The sequence below is a fragment of the Rana temporaria genome, chromosome 1 (assembly GCF_905171775.1).
Source record: "Rana temporaria chromosome 1, aRanTem1.1, whole genome shotgun sequence".
NCBI lineage: Eukaryota > Metazoa > Chordata > Amphibia > Anura > Ranidae > Rana > Rana temporaria.
Genome location: NC_053489.1, coordinates 144,742,617 through 144,767,632, shown reverse-complemented (window position 1 = coordinate 144,767,632; position 25,016 = coordinate 144,742,617). Strand labels below are relative to the sequence as shown.

The following is a 25,016-nucleotide window of genomic DNA, read 5'->3' as shown; positions in this document are numbered from 1 at the left end:
GGTTGGGTGCTCTGGGGCAGGGGGGCGCACTGCGGGGCCCTCCCACCCCAGAGCACCCTGTCCCCATGTTGATGAGGACATGGCCCCTTCCCGACAACCCTGGCCGTTGGTTGTCGGGGTATGCAGGCGGGAGGCTTATCGGAATCTGGGAGTCCCCTTTAATAAGGGGGCCCCCAGATACCGGCCCCCCACCCTAAGTGAATGGATATGGGGTACATCGTACCCCTACCCATTCACCTGGAGGAAAAATGTTAAAGTCAATAAACACAACACAAGAGTTTTTAAAATAATTTATTAGTCTGCTCCGGAGGCTCCCCCTGTCTTCTTTAGCTCTGTTTACCAGGGGGGGCTTCTTCTTTGACGTCTTCGGGTGGGGGCCGCTCTTCGCCGCCGTCCGGTTCTTTTATAAAAGCGCCCACTCCTCGGCGGGTTTCCTCCGACGTCTTCGGCGGGGGGTGGTGTGCTTCTTCTTCCGCTATCCGGGGGGGTCTTCTTCGGCTATCCGGGGGGTCTTCTTCACTCTCCGGGGGTCTTCTGCTATGTTCGCCGCTCTCCGCTGTTGACTCGGCGCACCCCGGTTCTTCATCTTGCTGTCCGGTGCCTTCTCCTTCAGCGCTGAACGTCTATCTTCTTCTTCCGTGCTGTGACGTATTCTTCTTCCGGGCTGTGACGTCATCTTCTTCTCTTCTCCAGATGTTGACACGCCGGCTCTTCTCACTGAAATGACGGATGCGCGGCTTGCATCGGACCTATATAGGCCTCACAGTCCCATCATGCTCTGTACCTACCCATGTGATACCTACCCACGTGGGTAGGTATCACATGGGTAGGTACCAGAGCATGATGGGATTGTGAGGCCTATATAGGTCCGATGCACCCGCGCACCCGTCATTGCAGAGAGGAAAGGCGACGTGTCAACATCGGGAGAAGAAGAGAAGTGAAGAACATGACGTCACAGCACGGAAGAAGAACTCACAGCACGGAAGGAGAAGAAGACGTACAGCACGGAAGAAGAAGGCACCGGACAGCGAGAGGAAGAACCGGGGTGCGCCGAGTCAACAGCGGAGAGCGGCGAACATAGAAGGAGACCCCCGGAGAGTTGAGAAGACCCCCCGGATAGCGGAGAAGACCCGTCGGGATAGCGGAAGAAGAAGCCCCTCCGCCGAAGACGCCGGAGGAAACCCCCCCGGCGGTGGAAGAGAACCAGACGGCGGCCCCCACCCACCCGAAGACGTCAAAGAAGAAGCTCCCCCTGGTAAAAGAGCTAATAAAGACAGGGGGAGCCTCCGGAGCAGAAAAATAAATTATTTTAAAAACCCTTGTGTGGTGTGTTTATTAACTTTGACATTTTTCCTACAGGTGAATGGTTAGGGGTACGATGTACCCCATATCCATTCACTTAGGGTGGGGGGCCGGTATCTGGGGGCCCCCTTATTAAAGGGGGCTCCCAGATTCCGATAAGCCTCCCGCCCGCATACCCCGACAACCAACGGCCAGGGTTGTCGGGAAGGGGCCCTGTCCTCATCAACATGGGGACAGGGTGCTCTGAGGTGGGGGGGCCGCAGTGCGCCCCCCTGCCCCAGAGCACCCAACCCCCCCATGTTGAGGGCATGCAGCCTGGTACGGCTCAGGAGGGGGGGGGGCGCTCGCTCGTCCCCACTCCCTTCCTGACCGGCCGGGTAGCGTGCTTTGGACACGGGTCTGGTATGGATTGTTGGGGGACCTCCTACGCCGTTTTTTCGGCGTAGGGGGACTCTCCTTACAACCCATAACAAACCTAAGGGCCCGGTATGCTCCTGAGGGGGAACCCATGCCGGATTTTTATTTAAAATCCGACGGGGACTTCCCCCTCAGGATTCATAACAAACGCCGCACACGTGTAGAATTGGCGGGAATCCAAGTCGAATCTCCCGTCGCTTCTATGACGCGCTTGCTGGGATGTGCTGTCACTATTCCAGTGAGTGCGAGATGTCGGCGAGATCTCGGCACCATGTCGCCGAGAATCAGCGCGATGCTGTCGTGCTAAAAACACAATATCACAAACACCTACTGTAATTCTGTAAGTATAATATGCAGGGGCATATAATTCATTTTAGCAAGGCTAAATGCCAGCTCTGCAGTGTAATATTTGTATTGTCTACATAGCAGTTAGTCATTTTATCCTTCCAATCAGCTGAACCAATGTGTGAAATGTTAATCTGCGCCTAAGGATAACGAGATTCCAAAAAAAGGAGAATAAAATAAATAAGTGATACATAAATATTTTTAGCTGCCACAGTTAACCCTATGTGCTAAACCAACACAAATAACAACTATGTAAATGAAATGCAAACCACACTGCTACTTCATATAAAATAATCTTAAAAAATGTATGTATCTTTATAACGTGTACCGCAAATCGTTGTGATATGAAAAACACAAATTCAATACAAAAAGTCCCAATATAACAGTGTACACAATATAAAGTGCTCGTACTCTTGTAAACATTTAGGGTGCATCACTTCAAAGGGCTTCAGGTGTCCCACATGGACTGACACTCACCAGAAGATGTGGACCTACTATTTCTAGATCACACTGTGCTTGTGGGATAGCTCCCTTGTTTTAAATTCATATCACAAATATTTATGTTTAAACGTTATAAAAATGTATTAATTAATTTAAGTTTATTTAATATGAAGTAGCAGTGCAGTTTTCATTCATTTATACAGCTGAACAGGCTGTTGTCCATTTGCATTCCTTGAGCTAGAAGCTCAGAGCCTTCCTCAGTAAACTCTCACGCCCCAATGGCTTCTGATACATTTGTTCTTGCACTTTTCCTGTAGTTCAGATATCTGCAAAAGAAAACATTCACACAAAGCTTGGTATTCCACTGTCATTTTATTTCACAACATAAGCCTTAGGGGGAAATCATTGGAAATGTGATATAAATGTTCCTGTGAACAACTGAGCAACATGTAAAGTACAGTAAATCCATTGAAAACAAGGTGTTTATGCAAGTCACAAAATTACAAATACCCAAGCAGTCCATGACTAGAAAATGATTATGAAACAACAGATGCAGTAAGAATATTTTCCTAAGTTTTGTATAGAAGGGTTCGAAACTCTGACAGAATTTTTTTGTTGCCTGCATTGTCAGCACGTCCTATCTTGGTGTCTATATGAATAAAGACTTATTATATTGCTCTTAGTATAAGGGCTCGTGTCAACTGGCTTTACAGTCTTATGGTGATTGTATCAGCATGGGATGCTGCTGAGATTATTCAGAAGTCAATAACAGGTGTATTGCAGCTGACATTTTTTTAACCTGCATTTTACCCGCTTCAAGTAGGTTTTGCAACCCATAGACATACAGATTGCGTTTTAACACATTGGCGATATTCAAACTTTTGCCCCGTACACACGATCGGAATTTTCGTTGGGATAAACTCCGGTGGATTTTTCTGACGGAATTCCGTTCAAGCTGTCTTGCATATACACTATCACACCAAATTCTGACCGTACAAAATGCGGTGATGTACAACACTACGACGAGCCGAGAAAAATTAAGTTCAATGCTTCCGAGCATGCGTTGACTTGATTCTGAGCATGCGTGTTTGTGCCCAAAAAAAGACAAGCTGAGGACAAAGGACTAGGTCCTAGTATTGCCCGTAGCTTCCTCTACAGTTGGTCATTAGTCACTTACCATTCCTTGCACCCCATTGGGTCTCATTGTGTGGAGGTGGTCACCTGTGTAAAGGAGCTGAGCTTTGCTTCCTCATGTCAGAGTTGTCCCCTGATGTCTGGTGATGTGATTACTGAAGGGGTAATTATCAAGAAGCAACAGGAGAAGTTGGGAAAGCAAATATCCACAGAATAAATGAAGCTGAAACAAAGCTCTATTTACATTAGAGTTTTTCAGGTACCACATCCTCTCCAGCAATGAGAACAATGAGCAGCAGAGTAGTGATATCACTAAATAGCAACTCAAGTCCTGGGTGACTAGCAGTCACAGTGACTTAAATAATTTTACACTGCAGATATTCAGATCTGCAGAAACAAAATGCCTAGACACACTCATATACCAGGAAGTTTACTGCTATTTTCAGGGGGAATTTAAGACAAAAAGGTACGATTTGCAAGGTACAATTAATATTTCCAAAGGTTCCCTATAAGATATCAGTTCCCTGCTTTCCGAGTTCAGCTTCATTTAAAAAATGAAATAATTACATAGACACATAGGGGTTGATTTATAAAACCGGAGAGTGCAAAAGCTGGTGCAGTTGTGCATGGTAGCCAATCAGGTTGTTCAATTAAGCTTTGATAATAAAACTTGTTTCTATGCAGAACTGCACCAGATTTTGCACCCTCCAATTTTAGTAAATCAAACCCATTGCGGTAAATAAAATAAAAGTTAGTTGAGACAAACTTTACTCAGACACTTGGTTGCCAAAAATCAATGTCAACTGTAGAGTACTGAAGGCCAAAAACACGACTACAAGATCCCAATGGAACAAAGGACCACACCTTGACCAAGCCTAAGAGAGCAATTTGGGCAATGAACACTAGTTGCACATTGTATTATCTTCTTGTCCTTTCCTACCATATCACACTGTCCAAAAAGGTGAAGTGAAATGTTATAAAATACATGGGGTGCCAAATTATTCTATTTGTAAGCTTCAGATAGGATATAGATACATTTATTTATTAGTCATGCTATATTTTACTGGGAGAATGGAAACATCATTACTGTCTTCTGTTTTATTAAGAGAATTCATAATATAGCTTGTATTCACAGGATCCAACAAGAAAGTCAATTAGACTCTCGGCATCCTTCACAATGATCTCCCTCGGCTAATGTTGCTAGTCTAAGAGGAGATAAGCCATATAATTTTACAGGAAGCAGCCCATTGATTCCTTTAACAAACACAGCTTGGCAATCTATCTTCTATACAAAATAATGAGGTGGCAGGAGTGCAGTGGAAGAACCCGTCTTTAAGACATCACGTAAGGGAATCCAGCTGTGCTTGGATGGTCTCAAGCTATTAAAGAAGGAGAAAAAGAGATTTCATGAAGGATTATTTACACACACAAAAACCATAACAGTATTGAAGCTACACATATTAAATCTACTTACGTAAAAAGTTATTAAAAAAGTAGCGGAATCTCAGAATATCTATTTCATAAAAAGGCATTTCATTTAAAAGTGTTAATGAATATTCAAGATTTTAGAGAACCGAACACCTGTTTTTTATAATGGCAAATTACGATTTCTCATTTGGCACTATAGTAAAGGCTGAGCTGCAGTGGGGAAAAAATTCCACTTTGATTGTGCTTAATCTTCTGTGCACAGCTAGGTAAATTAAGGCTTTTTTTTTAAAGATGGAAATTAAACGCACAATCTACGAACATCATTTTCATGGACAACAACAGCACGATTTAAAGCAATACATGCTGGATATTGGTGAATAGAGTGGCATTTATGTTGTTTGCCGTTATTTTTTACTGTTAACAAGAAAAAGCTATTACTTTGGAAGTGTATTTTTTCCTTTGATGACTGAAAAGACTCAGAAATCTTTTATGTGCTCAGAAGCATGGGTCATACTTAGTATTTTGTGGTGTGCCCTAGGGTAAGACATGGGAGCATACACAGTTACTTTTTGTCTAATATCTTTTGTTACTTAGCATGGTTAAGTTCACCACAAGTTTGCATAAATACATTTTGATGCAATAAAATATAATGTTTAGCAACAGGATAATTTTTTATTCATCCTCAAACCTCACACTGATGCGGTGCAAATCTGATACAATTTCACAGTGCGATTTCTGTTGTGACAGGTGCGTTTCTAATGTGATTTCTGAAAGGATTTGGAATAGCTGGAGATAAAATTTGCAGGGACCCCTTAATAAATTTGCACAGGACCCTTTTTTTGACCGGACCAAATTTACACTGCATATATGTGAAAAGCCTACATTGGAAATAATGCTTTTTTAGATGACATGCAAATCTATGCTTTTCAGATCGCATCTGATCCGCACTGAATTCACATAAGTGTGAACTGGCACTCCAATGGAATTCGGTCAGTTTCCACCAGCTTACAGTACCCGCTGCTTGTATATATTAGAAGGCTGTCGCTGGAACTGCAAAGTTTCAGCTTCCAGAGAAAATGAGGGGAGCAAAGTTATTATTTCAATGCCTCTCATTTGAACTTTGAGGTCCCGTTCACATCTAGGCATTCTATAATCTCCGGCCGAATCACGCAATTCTGGAAGACAGTAAAATCGCACCAAACCGCTCAATGCGTGTTTGGGTGGCATTTTTTATTGATAGCACCCGAAATGTGCAAGAGAAACAAGTATTTGGCTGTGCAACAAAATAAGCACAATATGCTTAAAATCGCTGACACAGCTCATGCAAAGCAAGCAGAAAAACCTTATTGCGCAATACAGTAACCACCATTGGCAAATATAACAGGCTTCTGATATGGGCACACTCACGAATCTCCCGGACACAACAGGCAACAACAAGGCAAACACAAGCCGCTCAGAATGCATGTACTCCTCATTCGGATGTGCGATCCGTCATTCCCGTTCGTAGCTCTTCCCCCACGCGTTACATCACTGGACACGTGACTTAGCCCTCATTGGAAGATTTCTCTCTATTGCTCATTTTGCGAGAACCCAAAATGTGGGATTTTCTTTCATTTTCATTCTCAGCTATTATTTATTTATGTATTATTTATTATAAGTACTTGCATAGCACTGTCAAATCTACATCGCACTTTAGATATATAATATACATTCACATCAGTCCCTGTCCTCAAGGAGCTTACAATCTAAGGTCCCTAACTTACATCCATGCATACACATACGAGGGGTCAATTTATACAGGAGTCAATAAACCTACCAACATGTCTTTGGAGTGTGGGAGGAAACCGGTGTACCCAGGGGAAACCCAGGCAGGCACATGGAGAACATGCAAACTCCATGCAGGTGATGCCATGATTGGGATTTCAAACCCACGACTATCCATTGATTCAGACTAGAATCCAAACACACCTGAGCTCATCACTAATCCCTAACAGGACGCAGACAACAATAATAACCAGACAAGGGGGTTTTCATCCCCCTTCAGTCCAAAACTAAACTGCAAAGAAAAAAAGTTTTGCCTTTAGTTATACTTTAATATCTCAACAATGCCTACAGTGCCTTGGAAAAGTATTCATACCCCTTGAAATTTTCCACATTTTGACATGTTGCAACCAAAAAGGTAAATGTATTTTATAGGGATTTTATGTGATAGACCAACACAAATTGGCACATAATTGTGAAGTGGAAGGAAAATGAGAAATGGTTTTCAAACTTTAAAAAAAAAAATATGTGAAAAGTGTGGGGTGCATTTGTATTCAGCCCCTCTGAGTCAATACTTTGTAGAACCACCCTTCTGCAATTACCGCTGCAAGTCTTTTTGGAGATGTCTCTACCAGCTTTTCACATCTAAAGAGTCACATTTTAGCCCTTTCCTCTTTGCAAAAAATCTCAAGCTCTGTCAGATTGAATGGAAAGTGTCTGTGAACAGCATTTTTTTTTATGTCATCTCAGATTTTCAATTGGATTTAGGTCTGGACTTTGACTGGGCCATTCTAACACATAAATATGCTTTTATCTAAACCATTCCATTGTAGCTCTGGCTGTATGTTTAGGGTCATTGTCCTGCTGGAAGGTGAACCTCTGCTCAAGTCTGTTGCGGACTCTGACCGGTTTTCTTCTAAGATTGCCTTGTATTTGGCTCTATTCATCTTCACATCATCTCTGACCAGCATTTCTGTCCCTACTAAAGAAAAGCATCCCCACAACATGATGCTGCCACCACTATGTTTCATGATGGGGATGGTGTGTTCAGGGTGATGTGCAGTGTTAGTTTTCCGCAACATTTTGCTTTTAGGCCAAAAAGTAAAATTTTGGTCTCCTCTGACCAGAGCACCTTCTTCCACACAGCACTGGACAGCACTGGTAGGGAACTGCGAAATAAGAGGTACGTGAAAGCTCTGCACAATATCTTTGCACACAGCAGGTAAGTATAACCTCTTTTTTATTTTAATACAAAAAAAAAATAACCTTTAGTATCACCCTAACCACTTGAGATCCCGGAAGATGTAAAATGGTCTACAGACAGCAAATTATTAAAGATGGATTTGGTTGGATTTCATGTACTATTTTATTTTGTCTTTTATAAACTCCAATTGCAGCTATTTTGTTGCTACAGTTCTTGGCTCGGTTCCTTCCTACTTTTACATTTTGGGTGGTCCTGTGTACCCTGGGTTGTTTTCTTGCAATATTCTAGAGGACATACGATGAAATCAATCGTCAATTAATTAATTTCTGTAGGTATTTGCTGAGGTAGATAAGAAGGTCTAGGGTGTCCCCCATAAATTGATTGGGTAACTCTACAGAATTGATAGGAGGAGGTGCTATGATGACAATGATATTATAGAGAAAATAAATCAGTACTCACCTTGTTATAAAACTCCAAGAGCTCCTTGTGGTTAAACTCAATAAAAACATTCTCCCGATTCTGGAAGAAAAAGAAAATATATTTAAGAAGCAAAATAATGTGATTTTGCTTATTTTTCACATTGTACAGAAGTAAAAGAACCAACTGCCAAGCATAATGCTTCTGTTGTAAACAAAATCTCTCCACAATGCCTATGGCTACAGAAGTGGATACAGGCTTGTTTTAGCCCCCCGTTCACACTAAATGCGGCTTTGAAGTTGCGCTACTTCAGTGCAATTTCAAAGTTGCCGGTCAGTACGCTTTCATGTGCGGCTTGCCGACATCTGTGCGATAACATGCACAGGTGTCAATACAAGTCGTGCATGAAATCACCAAAAATGGTGCAGGAACCATTTTAAAAATCAGTGCAAGTTGGAGTCCAATCAATTTGAATGGTTTTATAGGGACAAAACGTCTCAAATTGCAAGATTGATAGTTTGGTCATCTCCATACTTATTGATTGTCGATGATTTAGAAAACATTGAAAGCAATGCAAATACAATATAGAAAGAATGATCAGAAGTGGCAGCCTTCATAGTTCTCCCATCCTTTGTGGATACACCCTGGTTTAAGATAAAACTACCGTAACTGCATTCAGTATACAGTAAATAGATACCTGTTTGTATACACAAGTACCTTAAACTTATGGGTCCTGAACAGAAGATGCCTTTTTTTGGCGACACCACAGGTTAAATGGACCAGTGCATATGATCATCGTCAATCCCTACAGATATGTTATTGCACAGAATTGCATTCATAGTTGTGACACTGCATACAAAAATCCTCAGTATCTAACATAAATGCATATTATTGACGTTAAAACAGAGCTAAGCTGGCACCATATGTAAAAGTTGGGTTTCTTGAAGAAGACAATACAGAAATGTGAGACACTGGAAATATAATTTAAAAGCCGATACATCTCTCAAAAGTAATTCTAAATCATTAAACAATACATTCTAATGTACTTGAATGTGAAAGCATTGGCTTTCTTTTTAATTAAATTGACGGCACAGTTCAGGCTATATAACAATTCTTGACATGAAGTCTGATTAAATGCATTGCCCATTTTTTACTGATTGGAAAATGCTTGCAGGATTCTATCAAACACTGCATTCCAGTGATGTAGACACAGCTGCTCAACTCAATAATATTCTGTAAGGAGTTATGCAAAGTCAATAATACATCAACTCTCTTTAAAGTGAATATATGTTAATGTCTTGCAACCAGTCAACTCTTTTCTAAATTTAACAGTGAAATTGGAAATTTATAGGAACTGACATAATACCAATACACCAAATACATATTATTAGGCATTCTCTGAGCACCGATGTAATGTTTCAGGCCACATCAGTTACAAATGTTAGAAAAGAAACCCTGTGCTGGGAGAAATATGCAGACTATCATTGGTAAGCTCTTTTCTCTATAGTTGCTGCCTGGCTGTTATGATACTCCAGTGGCTTCAATGCTTTCCAAGTCACTGATATGTAGCGTTTGACCTCATGGCTTTCTCTAGTTTTCTCTCAAAGTGTATTGATCAGTTTAGCTACAATTAATGAGCTTGTGGGCTTGTAGTTATCTAAAATAACAGGTTTTCTGTACTGGCCATGAAATCCATTCATTGGAGTTTATCAATGTAGTACTAAAGAGTATGTGAAGAAAAAGATGCGCTAATTAAATAAATAAATAGGTTATGAAATTCAGTGAAAACCTCAACATTTCTAAATAAGTATCTAAATAAGATATTAAATTATATAATGGTGGGATAGAAGTGAATATATATACAATGATCAATTAATGACCAAGCCAATAAATAAATAAATAGGTAAGACTCCTATCATAGGAGATCAAAGGAATTAATAATGTGCACAAACAGTCCAAATAATAGTGAAAAGAATTTTGCAGGGTAAGTCCATTCGGTCTGTGTAGACTTCCTCCTCCACCAAGGAATGGAAAACAAAACACCGCAAACAAGTGCTCATGGATGGCACCTTACCACAAGAAGTTGATCTCCTTAATCAAAAGGAGATCGCAATAAGCGGCGTGCGTTCCACCTGTGTGTGAGCGAGGACCAGCAGAGCCGGAACCGGAAGTGCGTCCGTCCGTAGGAGATAGCGTGACCAATGCGCCTCGACGTACGTTTCGAGATAGACTCTAAATAACCTATTTATTTATTTAATTAGCGCATCTTTTTCTTCACATACTCTTGAATACTGGGGTTGCCCCCCAGAATTTTTTAGATTGCTGCTTTTTTACACTTTTGAGATTTATATATCTTAGTTATTAATTTAGATTTTGGCGCGAAAATTTACCCCCCCACAATGTAGTACTAAAGTCTATTTTTTTAAAACTTACCTACAAGTAAGCCTATAATAAAAATGATATGTAGATACATTGAATTATCTCCTAAACTTGGCACTGTTTAGGAGATATTCACACTGCATGCAGCCAGTGATGTCACCGCTGCATTGGCTCTGAAGGGATGACATACCTGTGCCATCCCTTCAGAGCTCTGTGACGCGGCTGTGATTCCCATGCCCATGCGCTGGCGTGACGTCATTGTGATTCAGCCAGAGAGCTGGTAGCACGCAAACCTGAAAGGAAGACCGGGTGAAGATGGAAGCCCTGTCAGTGGTGACAGTGTGCGCCTGGAGAGCTTTGTTCTATGGCAAGCATTTCATAATGTGCTAGTATGCAATATGGGATTGCCTTTTAAAAAGGCTACAGATTACTACTGCTTTACGGGGCACAGAGTTTACTTATTCTGAGCTAATATGTTATACAGCCTTGTAGAGGAGAAATTGGACACTATCAAACAAAAAAGGCTATTGACCAGCCATGAATAACCCCTCTCACTCCCAGCATGCTTCAACTTTGTAGAAGAGCAGCATTAGGACCTGTGTCCATTAATGAACTATAAGAAACATATTTTACCGTAAGTATTTAAATCCCATTTCTTGTTCATTAAAGACAATTGTACCTTTCAAAACTAAAAGAGGGCTGTTTAATAGTAAGAAAAACATTAACTGACCCACCTAACAAAAACAATAGAACTGGGGGCAGCCTGTATCTCAAAGAGCTGCCTGAAGAACCATATTAAACCAAAAGCTGACACCAGATAAGGCCTGAAAATCCAATTGGTAAGACATAGACAATGTGTTAACAGAAAGCCATTTCGCAATCTTGAAAATCTACTGTAGGAAGCAGTTCCCCAATGCCTAAAAGCCCAGGAAGCACTGACAGAGCCTCTTGACAAGAAAGGGTAGAACCTTGTGTTTAAGACCAGCTTGTATTTAACCATGATTGCATGAACTGTCTGAGCTACCTTGAAATGGTCAAGCAAAAAGCTGGCTAACCTTCATCATGAATGACAAAAAAATGTCAGTCTTTTTACTAGAAGCAGTAGCAGTAACACTAAACTTGCATTGTAAAACAGAATGAACTACATCAAGGCACTAAAGGGAACTTTCCTATAGCCAGACAGAGAGATGTAAGAGCAATTCAGGAAGGAAGTAGGCAACAGGCCTCAATGCCACCTTATCTTTGTATAAGACCAGATAGGGTTCATTTCAGTATATGACTACAAGTCCAGACATATGAATATTTCAAATTGGTTCAAAAGTAGGTTTTTGGAAATGCTCAAAGAACCAAATTCAAATCCCACAGTCACAGGTAGAAGAGCTACATGAGAGACACCCTGTGCAAAAGTTTGACCAACAAATGGGAAGTAAATTGTCTTTGAACTTACATTGAAAGGGCTGGGATTTTTCGTATTTAAGTGTATATTGATTAGTTTGCGCAAAAGTTATAGCGTCTACAAAATAGGGGATAGATTTATGCCATTTTTATTATTTTTTTACTAGTAATGGTGGTGATCTGCAATTTTTATCAGGACTGCAACATTGCAAAGGACTCATCGGACACTTTTTTGGGACCAGAGACATTTTTTACAGCAATCAGAGCTAAAAATAGCCACTAATTACTGTATAAATGTCACTGGCAGGCAAGGGGTTAACACTAGGGTGTGATCAAGGGGTTAACTGTGTTCCCTATGTGTTTTTCTAACTGTGGGGGGAATGTGGCTGACTAGAGGAGGAGTAGGAACACTCCTCCTTCCTACGTAGTAGGAACACACAATCTGTCTCCTCTTCCCTGACAGAACCAGGATTTGTGTGTTTGCACACACAGATCCCAGCTCTCGCTCTGTCACGAGTGACCCCAGGTGCCCGGCGGTCATCACACCCGCTGGGAACGCGCATCAGCTCCGAGGACACACGCGCCTGCTACAGAGTCTTAAAGGGCCGACGTACAACTACGACGGCTCGTGCAGCTGTGCCAACCTGCCGCAGTATAACTGCGGCGGCTGGTCGGGAAGGGGTTAAAGGGCTCAGACCACAAAACTGTTGGGTGTTTTTACTCACCACTGGGTTTTTTATTTTTTGCTAAATAAACCAATAAAGACTGAAAATTTGCAAACAGCTAATTTTTCTCCTTTGCAGTTGTGCGCTGATGAGGCAGCACTGATGGGCATATATGGGCACGGATATGATGCACTGATGGGCACTGATAGGTGACACTGGTGGGCACTGTTGGGGCTGCACTGATAATCCCTTCCTCATGCTGTCAGCGTGAGAAAAGAAGCACCGATAACCAGCTTCTGTTTACATCAGTGATCAGCTGTGTCCAAGCTGTGTAGTAAAGAGTTACTGATTGGCTCTTTACCTCAATCTGCACTCACAGAACAGGTGCCCGGCGGGTGCGATCCCAGGAGGCCGTCATATAACGGCCTCCCTGAACTAGCAGGCTGCACTGTAGCCATCATGCAGGGATAGCTTGGTTAGCCAGTGTTTAGTGTGGAACTTTACCCATAATAGTTTGATAACAAAAGACACCATAAGACGCACCCCCCCCCCCCCAGAAATATGGGGGAAAATGTCTCTGTGTCTTATGGTGCAAATATACAACAGGCACCCCCGTCGCAGCTGCCACCGCTGGCATTGCCCCCCACCACCAACATCCATACGCTCGTGGGCGCCAGGCGATCTCCTGGCTGGGCCTGACACTGTTCCTGAGACAGAATGAGATAGATGAGATAACATCAGGTCACTCTGCATTCATGGCAATGGTCACTCTGCATGTATGGCAATGGTCACTCTGCATGTCACTCTGCGTTTATGGCAATGGTCAGTCTGCGTTTATGGCAATGGTCAGTTTGCGTTTATGGCAATGGTCAGTCTGCATTTATGGCAATGGTCAGTCTGCATTTATGGCAATGGTCAGTCTGCATTTATGGCAATGGTCAGTCTGCATTTATGGCAATGGTCAGTCTGCATTTATGGCAATGGTCAGGCTGCATTTCTTCATAGGCACTGGAAAATATTTTAGTACATCATTTGGTTCAGAATATTTTTTTCTTGTTTTCCTCCTCTAAAACCTAGGTGCGTCGTATGGTCAGGTGCATCTTATGGTACGAAAAATACGGTACATTGCACACTAATAATTATGCTACCAAAATTAGTGTATTGTGTAAATTGCATAGAGCATTGCTCCCATTTCTTCTTGCTGGAGGCCACCATTTTGTTGAAGCCCAGAGCAGTCACTTCTTTATTGGAATCTCCCCCTAAAAATGATGTTACTTTCTGAAATTATAATATGCACATGTGTATGTCTTAACAAAGTTAGAGAGGAAGGCTGGGAGAAGCTTTACAGTGCTGAGGTTCACAGACTGCCAATGAGGCAAAAAGGAAAGAATATCAGGGGGACAAGACCCATATAAATGTACCTCTATTGTGTCTCCCTGAAAGCAGAGTTTGTCATGTCACCTTTCCTGCTTTTCATTTCTCCCTCCGCACAGTCTGTGCTGTTCCTGCTGCTTTCTTCCCCCTTCAGCAACAGTAAATCTTAAAGTGGTCTACTGATCAGCATATATTGGCTCTGATTTTAGGCACAGTGCCAAGAACAGAGAGCATCTGAGCGTGTGCAGAGCATTATTTTTAATGTCTTAAATAGCTATACCTGCAAAAGGGATAAGCCTGAAGTCATCTATCAAGACTTAATTTTCTGACTAAAGTTCCACTTTAAATCTCAATTCACAAAGATGCATAACACACTTTATTTAGCCTGCTCTGTAATGAATAACATTTTAACACTACTAGTGCGATTACAACACTATCAGTGTTCTTTTTTGGTCTTCACAAAAAAAAATTAACAGTCAGTTCACAAAGATGATCACACAGGTTAGTTACCCCTAACACCAGCTTCAGGGTAGTGATAACTGGGAGTTTCAAGAGCTATATACAGAAGAGAGCAGGAAAAAAAAAAGAAATTTGAGGTGGTGACGAAATATAATTTCATAAGTCAAAATAATGATTCACGAGAAAATAACGTTTTCAGCAGTTAAACATGGAAAAATAAACATTTGACAAGTGAAATTTATGTTTGCGATCCATAAACATTTTTTAGGGGAAAATTATCAATAGATAAAATAAGTAGGTGTATAAGAACTTATCCATCTTTTTAGTGTATACGTGTATAACAACTTATCCATCTTATTAAATTTAGGCCATGATATTTGTTTAACATGCATTATATAAAGTGGCATAACACTTCAGGTACATGGTATATGGCAACATGGGACCTTAGTTTCATGGTATAGAGCAGGGATCCTCAAACTACGGCCCTCCAGCTGTTGCGGAACTACACATCCCATGAGGCATTATAAAACTCTGACATTCACAGACATGACTAGGCATGATGGGAATTGTAGTTCCTGAACAACTGGAGGGCCGTAGTTTGATGATCCCTGGTATAGAGCAACATTAAACCTAGGCACTAGACATTCTTAGCCGGATTCAGGTAGAGCGGCGTATCTTAGATCGGCGTAGCGCATCTCATTTGCACTACGCCGACGTAACACAGAGAGGCAAGTACAGTATTCTCAAAGCACTTGCTCCGTAAGTTACGTTGGCGTAGCGTAAATGGGCTGGCGTAAGCTCGCCTAATTTAAATTAGTGTTGTATTAAAATTAGCCGTGACCCCATGTAAATGAATTCCCGAACGAACGGCGCATGCTCAGAATCATGTCGAATTTACTCCCTAAGATACACCGGCTCAATGGAAACGACGTGAACGTAACCTACGCCCAGCCCCATTCACGTACGACTTACGTAAACGACGCAAAATCCGACAGCAGTTCGGACGTCGATACCCTAACATGACTTAGACCAGCTTTTTGGTGGTTTATCTTTACGCCGGACGTACGCCTTACATAAACGGCGTAGCTTACTGCGACGGGCGCAAGTACGTTCGTGAATCGACGTATCTCGCTCATTTACATATTCGACGAGTAAATCAATGGAAGCGGCCAGCATAAATATGCACCCAAGATACGACGGTGTAGGAGACTTACGTCGGTCGTAGGAAGTCAAAATTCAGGCGTATCTTGTACTGTGAATTAGGCGCATAGATACGACGGCGCATCCATGGACTTACGCAGTGTATTATTAGATACGTCGGCGTAAGTCTCTGTTAATCTGGGCCTCTGTGTTTACAGGCTTTGTACTACACAAATGCTATTGAGAAAGTGGAGGAACACTTGGGGCCACAACTTTGAAAAGATCTACCCCTGATGGCAGCCAAACTTTTAAAGTTGTGACTCATGTATTCTGAGTGTTTGCTCAGGGCCCCAAATGTCAGTTCTACCTTTGCTCCGAGATGTCAAAATATGTTCATGCCAATATACATTGAATCTGGAAAACAGGTGGTCCCAAAATTCTCATTCAAGCTATTGACCCGCACCTATGGTTTAGACTGAGCAGGAGTGTGCAACCTGTGGCCCAAGATGGCTAAGAATGCGACCCAACACAAAATCATAAGCATACTTAGAAATGTTGATTTGTTTTGGAATTTTTTTGTAAAATGCATTTACACTTAGCGAACACGTGGTCAAAGAAAGATTTGATAGTGTTTCTTCACTGGAAAAATAGCCAACTCTTCACAATCATGCCCTATTTATGTCATCAGTTTTTTAGATGCACCTATATTTGTGAGTAACTTTTTAAGGATGAAGGGAAAAATTAGAACCAAAATATCTGAGGAGCACCTTCAGAATTCAATTTAGAATTGCTACTATATCCATCGAACACGATATTGATGTGTTCATTTAGTAAAAACAGTGTGAAATATTGCATTAGTTTTATGTTGCTCTCTTTAACAATAAAAAATATTATAATAAATGTTTCATTACTCAGACAGGTACATTATCTATATTAGTGATCATTAACTTGTGATCTGCCCGACTTTTTCTGCTCATCAGCTGTCCTTATTATTAGTGTGTTTTATGTGTGGCCCAAAGCAATTTCTCTTCTTCCAATATGGCCCAGGAAGGTCGAAAGGTTGGACACCCCCGATTTAGAAATATATAGCATCATCTAAATCCGCATATATGGGTTTTCAGAACATAGGTTGAGTTAATATAAAACTGTATTTATGAACTTTACTCTCTCAAAAGCAGACTATTACAAAACCGCACATTTAGAAGTAAAAAAAAGTGTCTTCACCACAATAATCTCTAGCGGTGTCTGCACATCATGCTAAGCTATGTTTTCGCAATTAATTTCAGTAACCTAAGCTATTCGCACATGAACTAATTAGAGAAGCGTTGTAAGAGAATGTTTTTTACTTGTTATCAAAGGCTGTGGATGATTATTCACTGTAAAGAAGAATCATCCAATCTATAATAGGCAGTTGAAAAAAGTAAAACTAAGGTATCTCAGTATTTTCACAGATGGGTTACATTTCATTTTCAAGTAGAACATGAGGTTTTACTTTGAAGATATAGCCCTTTTTCAAGCATGAACAGTCTTCTATTTGTACTCTGTAATAGAACACACATAAGGTTTGCGTCAGCTGAAATTCTTACATGAAAGAAAGAGGGTCAGCAAAAATTGCAATACTGCTTTGCCCCTGCACTTCTTTCTATACGTATTCCTTAATGGCGTAAATACAGAGGATGGATGAATGCTGCTCGGCCACTGGCAATAGCAGCTTCTATTTTGTGAATACATGAAGGAGTCTCTTTACGGTAACTGTACATATAAATGTCACAGAGAGCCTCTTCCTCCTCCAGGCTTTTGGCAGCACTATGAAATTTTACATCTCTGGGAACCATCATTGCTGCTAATGGCTTCAACACTTACATACAATGTTGCCTTACTTCTCCAGCCAACCAGTGAATTCCTCCTAAAAAGTAGCACACGCCTGTGTCTTCAGCCTCATAGCTGTATATATGCAGGGTGAAATCTAAGGCGCTGCTGCCTCTAAATGCTAGTCTCACAAGAATTGGAGTAGCAAGAAGTGATCTCACTACTGTGCTGCTCACTACCCTTGCCGGAGAGGAAGCAGTACTTCAGGATTTGCAAGGCTCTCCCTGCTTTTACTTCATCCATTTTGACCATCTGTGCTTTCTGCTCCTCTCTTGCTGCTTTTCATGTTCAAGTTAAAAATACTGAATATCAAAACACCAGACATAGCCCTGACAATCTGAGGGAAGTACAAAATAAAAAGAAAACAACAAAAAAAAAAAACATTTAAGAAAAATGCAACAGTATTCCAAATCAGGAATGTTAGCCAGGGGCTGGTAAGGGTGGTACCTTAGATAAACTTTCCAAAGTAACAGAGCTTGAACAGATACACAATGACCAGTTTTAGAAAGCAAAACGTGTGTTCAGGACCAGAATCAGTAGATACAGTCAGTAAACAATGTCAGAACCTCATATCTCCATCCCAGGTAAGCTTAAAAGCCAGATGTAAGATGTAATGGTACCAATTCCAACTCTGGTCGGACCACTTTCCTCAGAATGTTTTTCTAAGCTGCAAGAATACTCAAACACTAAAAAGAAACCGCAAATACACCTAACCTGACGATACATAAGTTTTTTAGTGAATGTATCCTTTATTGCAATTCTCCTTCAACCACACTAAGCAGCACAATCTCCATCATGTAGTAAAATGTTTACTCTTTAATTTAATTAATCAGGCTGCATATGGACATTCATGGGCACTGACCCTTAGATTGCTTCTTAAAAGTTGTTTATTTAAAAAAAAAAAATTTTTCTAGAAAATTCCCTCTTAAAATTGGGGTGTGCGTTATACAGCACAATGAAGTGCTTCTTCATAGCTATGAAGAAGCACTAAGGCATAGTGCGAAACGTCAGCTTTTCTTTTGTTGTGCTGTTTTTTGCTGTGGCATGCATTTTGTGATTTTTAATTAAAGGAGGAGTTTTTTTGGAGTGCGGCTGTCCCAGCTTTTTTCCTTCATCCTAACCTGCATTTTGATTGCACTGCCTGCACCCTTGGCTCGAACCACAGGAATCAGATTACCTGGTTCTCTTTGAGCGGTTACCCACTCTCTCAAGCTGAGGGTAAAGGTGATGGACTGGCCAAACATGTCTCCAGACCTAAATCCTATTGAGCGTCTGTGGGGCATCCTCAAATGGAAGGTGGAGGAGCGCAAGGTCTCTAGCATCCACCAGCTCAGTGATGTCGTTATGGAGGAGTAAAAGAGGACTCCAGTGGCAACCTGTGAAGCTCTGGTGAACTCCATGCCCAAAAGGGTTAAGGCAGTGCTGGAAAATAATGGATTCCAATAATAATGGATTCCAGCACTGACCTTCAAGTATACCATTTATGGTCAGTTTCAGGACTTCAGTAGGCAGGTGGTGACAAAGGTTCTGAGCAAATACAGTCATCTCACAGACTAGAGCAATTCTATTTTTTCTTATTAGACACAAGCACTTTGGGCCAGATCCACAGCCAGCCACCGTAACTTAAATATTCCCATTTAAGTTACACTGCCGGAAAATTTCTACCTAAGTGCCCGATCCACAAAGCACTTACCTAGAAATTTTCGGCTGTGTAACTTAAATCCGGCCGGCGCAAGGCGTTCCTATTCAAATGGGGCGAGTCCCATTTAAATTAGGCGCGCTCCCGCGCCGGCCGTACTGCGCATGCTCACGATGTCATTTTCCCGACGTGCTTTGCGCTGTTTTACGTTGCGCTGGGTTTTGAGAATCGCGACGGGCGTAAAAAAAAAATACGAGTTGCAGCGGGAAAAAAAAAATTGGAAAAAAAAAAAGACGGCGACGCGGGATAGAAGGGTCTACTTTTACAAGGCCTAAACAGTTTAGGCCTTGTAAAAGCAGCCCTAATTTTACGATTGCAAACTAATACTTACGGAGAAAAAACGAAGCTGAAAAGCTTCGTGGATCTCCGTAAGTGCTAATTTGCATACCCGAGGCGGCATTTCGACTCGAAATGCCCCCAGCGGCGGATGCGGTACTGCATCCTAAGATCCGACAGTGTAAGTCCCTTACACATGTCGGATCTTCTGCCTATCTATTGGAAACTGATTCTGTGGATCAGTTCCAAAGATAGAAACAGGGATACGACGGCGTATCAGTAGATACGCCGTCGTATCCCTTTTGTGGATCTGGCCCTTAATGTGTGGTCTGCAATGCTCCTATTATTTAAGTCCAACTTGGAGCATTGCTGTTAAAATAATAAAACTGAAGATAAAGTTGGAAGAAATATAACAGAAGACTGAGCAGTCCCTTGAGACATGTACACTCAGGTGAGGAAATATATGTGGAGGATGCAGAAGATTACTAAATACAGTAATAAAACAGTGTCTGGGAGCACACCTGTGACACTTGTTGTCATTTAATTTGACATAACTCAAGTGTGAGATGTAGCGTAAAAAGATCCAGAGAAAACAATGTGAATTAAATTGCATTCTAAAATAAAAGTGTTTAAATAAAACAATATGCAAACTCTGGGCTAACAAAGAAATAGGGAAAATTATCCTTACTTTTTACAGGTGTTTGTGGTTTATTTCAATGTGTAGCTGTTATTTTCTAAAAACCTCAAATGCCCCTTTCTGGCAACCAGGGAGCATTCTGTGCATATTTTGAGATATGTCATTGCCTGCTTGTGTGATTGGATCACTGCCCTTTCAAGGCCTGCACAAAGCTGGAAGTTATATCAGAGTTGTCCCCTGCAAAAGGGGTTTCATTTTTGGCAAGATACATTGTAAGGGGCTGAAGGGGGCGCAACTGATGCAGCTTGCCTTCTTACAACACTAGTGCATGGGGGTAATGAAAGTACATTCTTAAATCTTTACAGAACAGAGATGGGTACATTTCTGCAAAAGCAAGCTAGCTAAAACCCTTGTGTATAGGTCACACACAAACCACCCCAGCTTCCCCCATTCGGTCAAAGCCCCCACCCCCATAACTCTGTCGGTCAATCAGTCAAAAGCACCCCCCCCCCCCGTTGCTTGGTCGATCAGACATTTGTCTGTCCGTCAGCCCTGCACTTACTCTATGCAGGCTGTGGGCAGCTTTGGCGGCTTCCCCTTTGTCTCTGTGCTTCCCACCCCGTACCTGGCCAATGCAGCCGCTTCTCTCAGCCAATATGCTTCCTGATTGCCCGGGAGGAGAACCATGAAGACAATTGCAAATATTCATTTCAGTTGTCACACAACTGGGTGGGCTCAGGGCACAGTGCTCTGTGTCCCGAGCCCACCCTTTTTGAAGCCAATCAGAGCCTCAGGTTCTAATCACGTGCTTAAAAAATAAATAAAATCAATGTAGATTAGGGGCCGGGTGCATGGATTAGGGGAGCGGTGCCTCTGTGCCCCTAAGGCCCCGTACACACGGTCGGACAAAACCGATGAGAATGGTCCGACGGGCCGTTTTCATCGGTTCACCGCTGAAGTGGCCTGACGGCCTGATGTGTGTACACACCATCAGTTCAAAATCCGAGCGGGTCAGAACGCGGTGACGTAAAACACAACGACGTGCAGAGAAAAATTAAAGTTCAATGCTTCCAAGCATGCGTCGACTTGATTTTGAGCATGCGCGGGTTTTGAACCGATGCTTTTCTGTACTAACCATCGGTTTGGTCCGATGGGGCAGAGGTCCATCGGTTCGGTTTTGAAGCATGTTTTAAAATTTTGGACCAAAGGAAAACAGACCGATGGGCTATACACACGGTCGGTTTGGTTCGATGAAAATGAACTTCGGTTCATTCTCATCGGACCAAACCGACCGTGTGTACGGGGCCTAATAGAGCGGCCGTCACTGCTGCAGTCCATGGGGGGCTTTCTGCTGTCGGAAATTACATCTTACATTAAAGTGAGAAGCGGGGTGTGCTGACTTCTTACCTCTTCTCTCATGCAACCAGCGAGTTGAGAAGCGGAATGAGGGGCCGAAAATTACTTCTTAGCAGGCAGGGCCTCTAGTAATTTGATAGGCCCTCCACAGCTTTGCGGGGCCCTAATCGGCTTGCATAGTAAGCTTATAGGGTGGATCGTCCCTGTCTGGGACCCATGCTGAGCAGCTGCCCTACTGCATTCTGAACACAGGAGGTACAGGAGCGTCATTTAGAGAACGCTTTGCATTTTCTGAATGGATGCAAAGAGTTCCTAGATTAGACAAGGTGAAGTGGAGGGGTAATGACATCACACTCCCCATTCAATGAGAGAACACTTTGCAAAAAGATACAAAATTTAAAAAGAGATGAGAGAGATAAAAAAATTAGTTCCATTCAATCTCATGAAGAGTTTGCACTCCATGCTCTAGTGGAGGAACTCTCCCATAGGATTGAAAGGAACTTTTGCAGCTTGGCTTAAAGAGGAGGTAAGTCCTGATGGGTTTTACGTCCTTTTTTCCCCCCCTGCAAAAGTAAAAGCATAATGGGCTAGTATGCGCAAGCAAATATGGTAAATATCTCCTAAACCATGTAGGTTTGGGAAATATTTTTAGTACCTACAGGTAAGTCTCATTATAGGCTTACCTATGGGTAAACGTGGTGTAACTAGGTTTACAAGCCCTTTAAAGATTTCATAAGCAGTTTGGCAGCTTCGTAGGCAATATCTTGCTGTATCAGTGTCAGGTGAGTATAAGACTTGCAGGGTGGCAAGACAGTACAATATAAGTGTAACTGCAGTTTCACAGTAATACTTTAAAAAAACCTATGCTGTTCATGTCTATTCCTTTCTTCTGTTTTTCACTGCAAAGGTCCCTCTCTTTCATACAGGAATACATAAAGGTGCTTTCACACTGTTGCAATAAAAAAAATGCATTAAAAATGCATATGTGTTTTTGATGCATTTTCTGGGTGCTTGACTCTGGACATGTGACTGAAAAAAATGCCCCAAAAATGCAACCGTGGTGCATTTTGTACATGTTTTGATGCATTTTCTATATGATACAAGGAGAGCTGCGTTTTGGTGCAGTTTTGAAATACGCACCGAAGTTGCAGCATGCAGTACTATTCAAAATGCACCACACCCGCAGCGCATTGGTGTAAAGAATCCCATTTAATTTCAGGGATTTTATTTTTATTGCATTTTTAAGACATTTTTAGCAAGGTAAAAACACAGCAAAAAGCATCAGAGTGAAAGGGCCCCAAAACATTTCCCACTCCAGTTGCAGGCTCTGAATGCCAGTCTTAAGTGGGGTACATACTATAAGAAAACTGGGCGAATGATCATCTGATTTCCTCGTTGTTTCACAGCAAATCGGAACCGATGAACGAACATTTATACGAAAATTCTCGCATGACAAAGGTTTTTTTATTGTTGTTGATAGTTTCTGATCATGTGCAGTCTTTCTTTTCTTGTACGAGAAAAATGTTGGATTTTGTCCCTTCGAGAATTTTCTTATGAAAATTCGGAATTGGCAGACGAAAATTGTACAAACATTCTTTGGACAAAAATGTTCGCCCAAATTTCTTATAGTGTGTACAAGCCTGTAGCAGGTTTGCCAACCGCCACAACATTTACTGACAGTTTGTAAAAATTTGTGATTGCCAGTAAATATTAGGGGCTGATAATTACATGCTGTGTTGACTTTTTAAGTGTAAATCAAGCAAATTGCTTTGTTATACCTATTGTCAGTGTTTCCATATTATGTTTATACTTTTTAAATATTCACTGTGCTAGTTTTCAATAGGAGTTCTGTAATATCTCAGGTTGCCAATGAAAAATTTGCTCCGCCAGTAAATTTTCCATGTTTTGTCAGTAAAAAATGCTGCAGGAGGTTGGCAACCCTGGCCTGTAGTTATTCATTTCTCCCCCCGCATCAGTGATATTCTTACTCTAAGGCCCCTCTCACACTGGGGTGGGAGCCGCGGTGGCGGTATAGCGGCGATATACCATCGGATTTGCCGCGGGATTCGGCCGCTAGCGGTGCGGTATTAACCCCCGCTAGCGGCCGATAAAGGGTTAATACTGCCTGCGGGCGGTATTGACGCAATTTCCCATTGTTTTAAATGGGAAGGAGCGGTATACATACCGCTCCTCTCACCGCTCCAAAGATGCTGCTAGCAGGAGATTTTTTTCTCTCCTGCCAGTGCATCGCCTCAGTGTGAAAGCCCTCCGGCTTTCACATTGAGGTTGCTGGGCAGGAGTTTTTCAGGCGGTATAGCAGCGCTATTTTTAGCGATCTACCGCCTGAAAAACTCCTCAGTGTGAAAGGGGTCTAATGCTCGGACATTCCGACAACAAAACCGTGGATTTTTTTCCGACGGATTGATTGCTCAAACTTGTCTTGCATAGACACGCTCACACAAATGTTGTCGGAAATTCCGAATGTCAAGAACGCAGCCAAGTACAACACTACGACGAGCCGAGAAAAATGAAGTATGAAATAATTCAGAGCATGCGTAGGATTTTTGTGCATCGGAATTGCATACAGACGGTCAGAACCTTTGTTGTCGGAAAAATTGAGATCCAGCTCTCAAACATTTGTTGTCAGAAATTCCGACAGCAAATGTGCGATGGAGCCTACACAAGGTCGGAATATCCCACCAAAAGCTCACATTGAACATTTGTTGTTGGAAAATCTGACTGTGTGACTCTATTACTTAGAAAACAAAGTCAATTAAAAATCCAACTGGAAGCTCAGGACCTGGATCAGGGATGGTGGTTGGGTCTGACCTATGAACTTAATATCAAAGAGCAGAACCGTTTTTCAGAGAGATTAAAAGAATTTGGTTGGGCATTTAAATCCTCAGCATCATCAATCAGAATATTGGTTTATGGGCTTACAATAATATTTAGGCTCCGTTTACACTAGTGCAATTTCAGTTGTGACTCGAGTCGCACAGAATCACATGACAATTGAAAAAAACTATGTTTTAAATGGTGCCTGTTCACATCAATGCCACCCAGCATGGCGTGATTTTGGAAAAGGTTCCTGCATCACTATGGTGCGATTCCAACCCTATAGAATATAAAAAACCACATTCAAGTTGCACGACATAAATTTGGATCAAAATTGGATTGCAGCAGTGTGAACCTAGCCTAATAGCTCATTGATGTGTCATATCTGATACAAACTTTACTGACTGTAAAGAATGTAATGCATATGTGTAAACCCAGTCACTAGAATCTGATGTAAACTTCAAGGCCGCGTACACATGACCG

The 25,016-nt window shown here is 41.8% G+C and overlaps 1 protein-coding gene across 1 annotated transcript in view; it reads right to left on the bottom strand.

Moving 5' to 3' along the window:
• Positions 1 to 4,733: 4,733 nt before the first annotated feature.
• COMMD10 (COMM domain containing 10) overlaps positions 4,734 to 25,016 on the bottom strand; it is a 558,588-nt gene continuing 538,305 nt past the window's right edge. The window contains exons 6-7 of the mRNA XM_040343862.1: positions 8,492 to 8,551; positions 4,734 to 5,018 (exon numbers count right to left, since the gene is read on the bottom strand). Coding sequence (XP_040199796.1) covers positions 4,980 to 5,018; positions 8,492 to 8,551 — 99 coding nt within the window. The 3' untranslated portion in view covers positions 4,734 to 4,979. The remainder of the gene's footprint in view (positions 5,019 to 8,491; positions 8,552 to 25,016) is intronic.